This window comes from Piliocolobus tephrosceles, chromosome 10 (genome assembly GCF_002776525.5).
Source record: "Piliocolobus tephrosceles isolate RC106 chromosome 10, ASM277652v3, whole genome shotgun sequence".
NCBI lineage: Eukaryota > Metazoa > Chordata > Mammalia > Primates > Cercopithecidae > Piliocolobus > Piliocolobus tephrosceles.
In genome coordinates, this window is record NC_045443.1 from 115,009,657 (window position 1) to 115,020,535 (window position 10,879).

The following is a 10,879-nucleotide window of genomic DNA, read 5'->3' on the forward strand; positions in this document are numbered from 1 at the left end:
TCCCTCCCTCCCTCCCTCCCTCCTTTCAGGCCTACTCTGGGGTCAAGCTTGGAACTAAATGATGGGGATTCAGAGAGGCATAGAATGTGGCACTTAAATGGTGAGACCATGGGTGGGAACCAGCCTTGGATGAAGGATGGGCTTTTTCATGCCATCCTTCACCCTCTCTCCACCTGTGTTCCTGCCGTGTTGTCAGGTGGGTACCCAGCCTTTTATTCTGAGGAAGAGCCATGGAATAAGCCTGCCTGCCCACCAAGGTTGCCGTGAAGAAGAAAGGGCACGAGGACCACAGAGCAAATGAAGAGGCCCTTCCATAAATGGGGGAGTCCCTCCTGTTGCTTGAATGAAGCGGGGTCGTGGGCATCCCTCAGGGTGACCTGCATTCGCTACAACAGGCCAGGGGCACTTTCTTTAGTAGACGGCACCCAAGGCCTCAGTTTCCCTTTCAGATGCTGAGAAAATATTCCAGTGTCCTAAAAAATGTGACGGCTAGGAGCCAAGTGCACTGTGGGCAACCGTGCAATCTAGAAAGTCAGTAGAGGCCAAGAGTATGAGTTTGGGGTCAAGTCCTGGCTTTGCTACTTGCTAGCTGTGTGATCTGGGACAAGTGACCATACCTCTCTGAGTCTTGGTTTCCCCATCAGGAAAACAAAGTGCTGTGCACAGAAAACGACTTAACTGACAGAGAGACTGTAGCATGGAGCCAGACTCACTTCTAGTGCTCCACAGAGATTAACCAGCCTAATAATTATAAAACTTAGGCTTCCCACAGAAGGAGCTTTCTTCTCTGCCTCCCACAACTGAGTTGATTCTCTGGAGTTGAAATTGACTTCTGTTCCCCCCGTCACATTCTCTTGCCTAGTGTCCCTTTAATTTTTATTTTATTTTATTTTATTTTATTTTATTTTATTTTATTTTATTTTGAGACACAGTGTAGCTCTGTCACTCAGGATGGAGTATAGTGGGGCAATCTCAACTCCCTGCAACCTCTGCCTCCCAGGTTCAAGTGATGCTCCTGCCTCAGCCTCCCAAGTAGCTGGGACTACAGGCATGCACCACCACATCTGGCTAATTTTTTTTTTTTTTTTTTTTTTTTTAGTAGAGATGGGATTTCACCATATTGGCCAGGCTGGTCTTGAACTCCTGACCTCAAGTAAGCCACTTGCCTCAGCCTTCCAAGATGTGGGAGTAAGGCATAAGCCACCCACCTGGCTTGTCCATTAAGTTCTAGACACTCACTATGAGGCTTCTAGGTGGAACCAGGAGAGCACCCTGTGGCTGGTGCTGTGTGACCCTGGGAAAGTTGTTTACCTCTCTGAGCCTCGCCCTCATCTATGAAAGTAGGCTGAAACCACATACCCTCCTTATGGGGTAGAATTCAGACACTCTCGGAAGAGGCTGACAACTATTGTGAAGGGACTTTGTAAGTAACCAAGTGCCCTACAAGTGGGAGGGGTTATCAGAGCACAGGGCGAGGCTGACCTGCTGGTCCAGATGGACGCTGGATCGGGAACCTTGGCCTCTTTGAAACCCTCCTTCAGGGCAGCAAGCTGAGTAACCTGGATATTCTCTTACATGCAGCATTTTAAAGTGACCGCTCCAGCCAGGTGCGGTGGCTCACGCCTGTAATCCCAGCACTTTGGGAGGCTGAGGCAGGTGGATAATTTGAGGCCAGGAGTTTGAGACCAGCCTGGGCAACCTGATGAAACCCTGTTTCTACAAAAAAAAAAAATAAAGAATTAGCTGGGCATGGTCCCAGGTATTTGGGGAGCTGAGGTGGGAGGATCACTTGAGCCCAGGAGGTAGAGATTGCAGTGAGCCATCATGGCGCCACTGCACTCCAGCCTGGGCTACAGAGCAAGACTCTGTCTCTAAACAAAGAAACAAAGAAACAAACAAACAAATAAATAAAGTGACTACTCCCAAGTCCAGAAGGTGCTGAAACTTTGGGATTCACTACCTCCCTTCCTCAAACGCCCTCGTATTGCTGCCACTGCCTGCTGGAGCCACCTTCCTCCTGGGATGAAGGGATAAGACTGTCTTTAGAGTAAACATCACTTCTCCTCCCAAATAAGTGCCACCATCCCGAAACTACAGGAACGCCCCATGGGGGAATGGAAGAGATGTGGCAGGAGATTAAGCCTGTTTCCAAGAGGAAAGAAAGAAAGAAAATGGGGACAACAGAGCAGGAGAGACAGGGCACTGCTGAGAAGCAGTGACAGCTCCCGCCTCAGCTTGGCCCCCCGACTGGCAGGTGTGCCCTGGATCTGGGGCTCTGGGCCTGGTGGGCTTCACTGTCACCCAAGCCAGTGGGTTTTCTCGGGCCAGTGACTTCACCCAACATCCAGGATGCCAGTGCTGATGTCCACCCCTACATGCAGCCTGGATGGAGAGGCCACTGGGAGGATGAGCATTTTCCAAGCAGCCGTGTGCTCTAAGCGGCTTGAATCAAGCCAGGACTGCCTGTCACAAGAGTGACCCCGAAGAATATTCTTGCTCTGGGATTCCAATCCCTGACTTGGCACACTGATGCCTAAAGAGGTCCTTATTTCAGCCCCTAGGAGGCCATTTGGCAATTTGTGGAGGTAGTTTTGCTTGTTACAAGGATGGAGGTGGAGGTGCTCCTGGCACAGTAGTAGGAGGGAGGTGGCATTAGGGGTGGTGGCCATCCTGCAACACCAGGAACATGAGGGAAGAGAGTCTTGCATGCCACACGATCTCCAGGACTTCACACATATAAAAGACAAGCTTATATTCCTGGACTGAGATCCCAACTCTCTCCTGTATAAATACGGCTTTAAAACAGACTGAATTCTCCATGCAGTAAACCCACTGGGTAAATTAAGGAAAGATGGATTTACCCATTGCTTTATCAGGAGTCATTCACCATTTTGGAAAATCGCATCACCAAGGCGACGCTGCTCATGGCATTTGAGTTGCCAGAACAACACACCTGTGTCAGTCTCTGCTTCTGACACTGTTGTGTTTGCAGCAATTCTATGTTTAGGTGCAAACATCTGACCATTCCAGTGCGGTCGTGTCTGAACGCTGATATGTTAAATTACAGGCTTTTGAAATTATAAGTTATTTTTATGAGGTCCCCTTCATTTAATAGTTAATGGCATTTTATTAGATTTTAAAAATAAGAAGTGCAAGTAGGTTATATGATCCACGAATTAGTGAAGACACTTAAAAATATGTATTAAGAAATGGAGGTGCTGGCCGGGCATGGTGGCTCACTCCTGTAATCCCAGCACTTTGGGGGGCTGAGACGGGCGGATCACCTGAGGTCAGGAGTTCAAGATCAGCCTGGCCAACATGGCGAAACCCTGTCTCTATTAAAAATACAAAAATTAGCCAGGCGTGGTGGCACATGCCTATAATTCCAGCTACTCGGGAGGCTGAGGCAGGAGAATTGCTGGAACGTGGGAGGCAGAGGTTGCAGTGAGCCGCGATCATGCCACTGTACTCCAGCATGGGCAACAAAGCGAGACTCTGTCTCAAAAAAAAAAAAAAAAAAAGAAGAGAGAGAAAAAAAAAAAGAAATGGGAGTGCTTTGAGTGTAAGCCGTTGAGCTAGGAGGACACGCACTATTATTAAATATCACTCATCCTTAGAGCTGCTCACCTAAGTGGGTTTCACAGAGCCCTGTACTTGCTCTAAGCCACCTTCTCCAGACCTTGTCTCTCCTCTGAAGCAGGTTTTTTGGCTGCTTTTGGGCAAACCACCTCATCACGGTCACAGTTGAGATGGGTGACTAGTGAGAGGACTGCAAGGGATGAGGGAAGCTGAGAGCTTGGATGCAGCCTCCTGAGTTGGGAAAATAGGTCTGCAGGGGCATCCATGTCAGGCTGGCTTGTCTCGCCCTCTTGCTTGGGGAAACAAAGACAGGAGACTGTTTCCTGAGATGGCGTTTGGAGAGGAACCCCTTGGTGCCTGGTGACACGAGAGCTCCCATGAAGTCCTCCGCATCACACCCAAGCCTAGAGTTCTGCACCAAGCCTCGTGTCCCAGACTGTCGGCTGGGGGAGAGGATCAAATGAACTCCTTGGAGGGGAAGGACCCAGCTCCCAGTTCTGGAAGGGAGGTTGCACTGGGATCCTCTGGGGGACATCTCCACATCGCATACAGAGGTTCAGACTCCTGGGGTTCTGGGGGTGCGGCTGAAATAGAGCCCCTGGGAATTCTGATACACACCCCTCCATGCCCACCCCATGCCCAGTTGAGAATTGCAATCAAGTGCATGGGACACTAGATACAGCTAGGATTCAGCTGCCCATGGGAAGGGGACTCTGCTTATATAAGGTAAGACAGAGCTCCCATTCCACACTGCTGCTGCTCTTCTCAGGAGAGGGAGCACTAAGGGAGAGGGAGCACTGAAGGACAGCAAGGGTGGTAGAAGATTGGGAGGCAGAGGTGGTGCTTGGGGGCAGCCTTTCGGTAAGGACACTTCCCAAAGCCTCCTGGCAAACAAGGCCAATGCTTTCTGTTCTGGATCCTACAGCTGCCTTAGGATTTAACTCCATGGCATGAGCTGGACTGCTGGGAGACACAGCAGGGCCTCAAGATGCCACCTCCACTGGATGTGCTGCTGGAGGGACCTAGGGGCAGTGGCAGCTCCCTGAGGCCCGGGTTCCAGCCTGGGAGGCCTCCTGTGCTAGTTGTGAGTGACTCAGCCTCCAAATCTCCCCCAGTCAGCTGAATCCCGAAGACTGATCCTGGCTACCCACTCTGGAAATGGACATCCCACGCCACAGAGTTCCCCATGCATGCCTCTACCTCACTGAGACGTCACACCATGCTGTGTGTATCTGGACCGAGACTCTTGGTCTTCCTCCTCCTGGGGATGAGGACCAAAGGTGCAGGGAGGACTCCAGGCTGTCCCCAGGGAATATACAGAGGAAAAAAGAAGTAGGTTGGAGGGAAGAGGCTTAAAGGGAGGCCTGTGACCTTGGTTTTCCCTCTGCCCAGGGACTTGTGATGGAGCCCCTGTCTTACTCCCTGGGGGGCTCTGGGGTCTTGATGGAATGGGCCCCATTTTTGTCCAGGTGTGAGAAGTTAGGAAAACTCTGATGCACTGGCAGACTGAGGTGGGCTGCCACAGACGGAGGGGCCACCAAAGGGCAGTGTGGGAGGAAGGCTGCATCCCATGCAGCGCCTCAAACACGTTAAGTACACTCCTACCTGAGGACTCTGCACAGGCTCTTCTCTCTACCTGGAGTGCCCATCCCCTCTCCACCCCCTGGAAAGCTCCCAGACTCCCTCTCTCCCTTCCTCCAGGCATTTAATTAATTAATTATGAGACGGAGTCTCGCTCTGTGGTCCAGGCTGGATCTCGGCTCACTGCAACCTCCGTCTCCCAGGTTCAAGCGATTCTCCTGGCTCAGCCTCCCAAGTACCTGGGATTACAGGCACCCACCATCACACCTGGCTAATTTTGTATTTTTAGTAGAGATGGGGTTTCACCATGTTGGCAGGTTGGTCTCAAACTCCTAACCTCAGGTGATCTGCTCACCTCGGCCTTCCATAGTGCTGGGATTATAGGCGTTAGCCACCTTGCCCGGCTGTATTTAAATGTTGCCTTTCTAGTGAGACCTGCTCTAGCTTCCCTAGTTAAAAGTTCTCAATATTTTTGATCCCATCCTTTCCTCCCTTTTTTTTTTTTTTTTTTTTTTGAGACGGAGTCTCTCTCTCCTCTCGCTCTGTTGCCCAGGCTGAAGGGTAGCAGTGCAATCTCAGCTCACTGCAACCTCCGCCTCCCAGGTCCGAGAGATTCTCCTGCCTCAGCCGCCTGAGTAGCTGCGACTACAGGCATGTGCCATCATGCCCAGCTAATCCCTTCCCCGCTTTCTTTATCTCCTTTACATATATCCCTAACAGACGGTCACATATCGCTTTACCACAGGGACACATTCTGTGAAATGCATCATTAGGCAGTTCAGCCATTGTGGGAACATCGCAGAGTGCACTTACACAAACCTGGATGGGACAGCCTACTCCACACCACACCTAGGCTATATGGTGTAGCCTATTGCCTCCAGACTATGAACCTGTACAGCATGTGACTGTAGGGAATGCTGAAGGCAATTGTAACACAATTGTAAGAATTTGTGGATCTAAACATATCTAAACATGGAAAAGGTACAGTAACAATACAGTTTTATAATCTAATAGGATCCCTGATACATAAGCGGCCCTTTGATGACTGAGACATCATTATGCATCTATAGCACATGACCTCATTACATATTTTATATATTTATCTTATCTATCACCAGTCCTCCCCACTAGACTGTAAGCTCCCCAAGGGCAGGGGATTTGCTGATTTCATTCATTGCTCCACCCTAGAGCATAGGACAGTGCTTGACACACAGTAGGTCCTCGATGAACATTTGTTAAATGAGTGAACGCAGGGGCCTGGGGAGCTACCTTAATCCAGGCCCCCAGGTTGTCGGGGTCGGGGGAGGTGGAATGTTCCTGAAGATCTCTAAGTGCTCTGAGGACACTTTGGCGTTCTTGGGGAAAGGGTTGGGAAATCTTGGCCTGGATTTTTTGGTGGCCCCAGACTGAGCCTCCCTCTGAGTATGCCTAGACCCACCCTGGCAGCACTGGGGACTGTAGCATCAGTGCCAGACCTAAGATGCAAATGGAAGGGGGACAGAGAAACTTCTCTCTGTGTTTAATCTCCTGACCCATTATTCTCTGACCGCCTGGCCCAGCCGCTGATTTCTCCCCAGAGAAGGAGCTAGCATCACCTACTCTGCTGCCAGCTCTCCTCCTGCAGAGAATTGAAAACATTCATCTGGTAAACATAGAGGGCTGGTACCCAGTTCTTTAAGTTCTCGTCCTAGCTCTCACATAATCCCAGCAAGACTGCGGTTTTTGGGAACTGGGGCCAATTCTAGACTTTGATTCCCTTCTCCTTTAGAATTTTACACATCCTGGACTGGCTGCAATGAGGAGAAAGCTGATTTAGGCTAATGGTTGCCCCAGGTTCAGCTCCTCCCTCCTGTCTTCCAAGGGGTTTTGCAGAGCCACACACCCCAGGGTGCCATGCACACATGCCTCCCACTTGCTAGGCAACCTCAGGAAGGGCAGCCTCCACTCTGAGCCTCTGTCTTCTCACTTGTGAAACACAGATTGTAAAAATGCAAGTTCCTGGGTTCCTGGAGGATTATAGGGGATAAAGATGAGAAGACACACTGTCCGCTACCATGATGATTAATTCGCTCTGGGTTTTGTGACAAGAGAAGCATCCTAGAAGCTATGCCCTCTGGCCTCTTGCGAATGTAATTTTAAGTGAAGATCAAGGGGGCCGTCAAGTGGGAATGCATATACAGGTGTCTGAGACAGCCCAGGTTGGCTTCTGGGCTGTGAGGCTGAGTCTCAATGGATGCAAATGTACACACACAAGCATGCACGCATGCACACACACACACACACACACACCCCTCTGTGGAGCTTACCTGTCCACCTGGATTCCCATATCTTTCATCTCTGCCTTGGCAGGTGCCCCTCCCTTGACCCCTCTGCTCCCACTGGTGAGAAGGTTCAGCACAGGCTCTATCTCCTTGAGCAGTTCATTGTTCTCCCCTCTGCCTTGGAGGCCAACTCTGGCTGCTTTCTTTGCAGGGTCCTGGCCTGGGGGCCTGGGGGCCAGGCCGTTGGCATGGGGGAGTGAGCCAGCCTCCTGCCCATCGTCTTGGGCATGCTGAGGCCCATTCCCAGGACCCGAGGCCCCATCCACTGCCAGGGGTTGTTCTTTGCCGGCCGATGGCTGGTGGGACAGATCCACAGCTTTGGTGGGGGGACCCAGGGGTTGTGTCACCCGGATGGTTTTGGGGGTCCCATCACCTGTAAAGGTGGTCTCCAGGTGCGTGGTGAAGCCTTCAGGGCCCCTCAGAATGAGGACCACGTGGGTCTCGGAGGCAATGCCTCTGAGTACCTCCAGGGCGCTGTCATAGCTCAGGTCCACCAAGGGCCGGCCGTTGACCGCAAGAATGATGTCTCCGGCCTGGATGAGGCCACTCTGCTCCGCGGCGCCCCCACGAATCAGGTCGGAGATGATCACGGGTGGCTTACTGACCCGCTCCTTCACCAGGAATCCCAGGCCTCCAACTTTGCGCTTGAAAAGACGAACAGAAATGACATTGGGCTGGATTTGCTGAACACCGAACATGTGATCCTCCATGGTAACCAGCTTCCAAGGGGTCCTGTCTGAAGACCTCACGATACTATCAGGCCAAGATGATTTCACCAGGAGGAGCCAGGCTTCAGGCTACGCCGAGAGCAGGAGCCGGGGTGACAGGTGCTGACAAGGCTTCAGCCCTCTCTGTCTTTGACGTCAACTCAGCGTCACCCACTCATGGCTGGTGGCCCGTCGGTGGCATGATTTCCTGCGTCCGCCTCTCTCGTTATTCTCTAAGGAAGTGATGGTTGACCAGGCAGACGTCAAGAGAGGCGGTGGGATGTGTCCCTAAGCCACAGGTCAGGCAGAGAGGGGAGGAGATGCGTCTGGTGGCTGTGTCTAGAAGTGACGCATGATAGATGTGAGCTATTCTCTGGGTATCTTCATTGCCAGCCTGTTAGATGCGGATCAGATCTGAGGCATCATGAGCTGAAGAGGAAGAACAGGAAGGGGATGAAAAGAATTTTACAAAAAGAGATTGAAGTAGAGTGCCCAACACCACCTTGAAAACTGAGATAGAAAATGCAGCCAACTGACAAAGTCTAGTCACAAGACACTCCAGAATTTCAAGCCAACCTAGAAACAAAATCCTTCTTCCTGGAAGAGCCACCTTTCCTAGTTAGCTGCAAAATACCTAGTTTCACTTCCATGATCAACACCGTCTGGGACGAAAGGGTCTCCCTGGGCAAACCATGGACAATCAGCCCCAGAAATCAAGTGACAAGAATCAGAAAACCTCTCTTATCTCTTTCCCACCACGAGAAGTCATCAGTCCAACTTGTCAAGCATTCTAGTTGCTCTCTGTGTCTTGTATACAATTTCCATCCATAGCTCAGGAGCTCAGCTGGCATGGATTTTTGGGCTCTCTTTTCCAGCCGCTCCCAAAGCCCAGTGGAACAGGAACGACACTGCCTTTCATGGACCCAACGATGACGAACGTCAGTTGGCCTTCATAACCATTTTTATAATTATTAGCTTGTTCCATGTTCAAAAGGATAGGCTTAGTCACACTACAAACATGAATACCAAGAAGATGGGTCCACACAAAATTGTGGAAGACACTTTTGCTACACACACAGCTGAAACCCTGATGGAGAAACCTTAGGAGTAGATTTTATACCCCTAAGGGAAACATAGGAACACTGCAGGTACTCAATGAATATTAGTTGACTGAAGAAAGAAAAACCCCAAAGACTAAACACGGCAGACACTTTTTGAGCACGTTCACTCTTAACACATGTATTTTTTATTTCTCCTTTGATCCTAATGATAACTCCTCAAAAGAAGAGGAAAGGGAAGCTTGGGAAGGTTCAGTAGCTTGTCCAAGGTCGCACAGAGAATAATGGCAGGGGGAAGGTTTGACCTTGAGCCTGAGCTTTTAAACTTATACTTTAACTCTTCTAAATTTATACTCTAGGATGGGTATGGAGACTCACACCTGTAATCCCAGCATTTTGGGAGGCTAAGGTGGGAGGATCGCACAAGCCCAGGAGTTCGAGACCAGCCTGGGGAACCTAGCGAGACCCTGTCTCTATTTATTAAAGAAAAAAAAAAATCAGGCAGGGCACAGTGCCTCACACCTGTAATCCCAGCACTTTGGGAGACCAAGGCAGGTGGATCACCTGAGGTCAGGAGTTCAAGACTAGCCTGGCCAACATGGTGAAACCCCCACCTCTACTAAAAATACAAAAATTAGCCAGGCGTGGTGGTGGGTGCCTGTAATCCCAGCTACTCGGGAGGCTGAGGCACTAGAATCGCTTGAAACCAGGAGGTGGAGGTTGCAGTGAGCTGAGATTACACCACTGCACTCTAGCCTAGGCAACAGAGTGAGACTCTGTCTCCCTCGCCCCCCAAAAAATCAAATTTATAGTCTAGTTATTTTCTTAACTACTAACTTTTTCCCTGAAATGCTGGCATCTTCCAAGTCACTGACTCCCTCAGGCTCAAAGAAATGGGGTCTGGTTGGGGTACCAAAGGCCAACAGGGGGCCCAGCTGGAGATGCTGTGGCCTAGGTGAGGAGCGAGCACCTGTAGCATGTACCCACAGGGCCGTGTACATGCACAGTGTGGCACGTCTGGGGTGGGGCAGGTGATCTGTGGGTGTGGGTAGGGTGGGAAGTAGCCCCCAATCCCTACCCGTGATTATCAGTTTGTTCCAAGTTCAAAAAGATAGGTTTGGTCACACTACAAACATCAATACCAGCAAGATGGGTAGGGGACATCGGAGAACCCTTCCATCTCTTTCCCTACCCCCCACTCAAGTGCTACTTCCATCTCTGTCCCAAAGCCCCTTCCTGCCAGCATCCTCACCGCACTTCAGCACCAGGAGGGAGCCCTCATCTGCCATGACTAACAAACTGACACTCACTTCCTTGTTTCCCTTTTAGCGACTTCCCAGGGTCACCTCAGGGCTGAGGCAGCTGACAAGCTCCTGCTGCCTCTGAGAGCAGGAGGTGGGTGCAGAGACCCCTCCCAGAAGGAGGTGCCACCTCCTGGAGCCCCTCAATGGGGGGGGTGGGGGGGGGAGTAATTAGCAAGTTCAGCCTCCCCTTTGCAGCCTGCATTACGTAACTCTGCCAGCCCCTCTGTGTGGGTGAGGAAATAATGAATCCCCAGGCCCAGCCCCGGCTACATTCTCCATCTGGCGTTGCTGTGTGTGTGTGTTTCTCTCTGTGTATCCATGCGTCGCCT

At 50.9% G+C, this 10,879-nt stretch overlaps 1 protein-coding gene across 2 annotated transcripts in view; it reads right to left on the bottom strand.

Annotated features, from left to right (window-relative positions):
• The window catches only part of NOS1 (nitric oxide synthase 1), a 115,571-nt gene extending 106,953 nt beyond the window's left edge, over positions 1–8,618 (bottom strand). The window contains exon 1 of one of the 2 annotated variants that reach the window (XM_023204347.1): positions 7,467–8,191. In XM_023204347.1, coding sequence (XP_023060115.1) covers positions 7,467–8,191 — 725 coding nt within the window. Of the gene's footprint in view, positions 1–7,466 lie in introns of both variants that reach the window. The other variant, XM_023204355.1, reaches the window with a different exon arrangement.
• Positions 8,619–10,879: the final 2,261 nt, after the last annotated feature.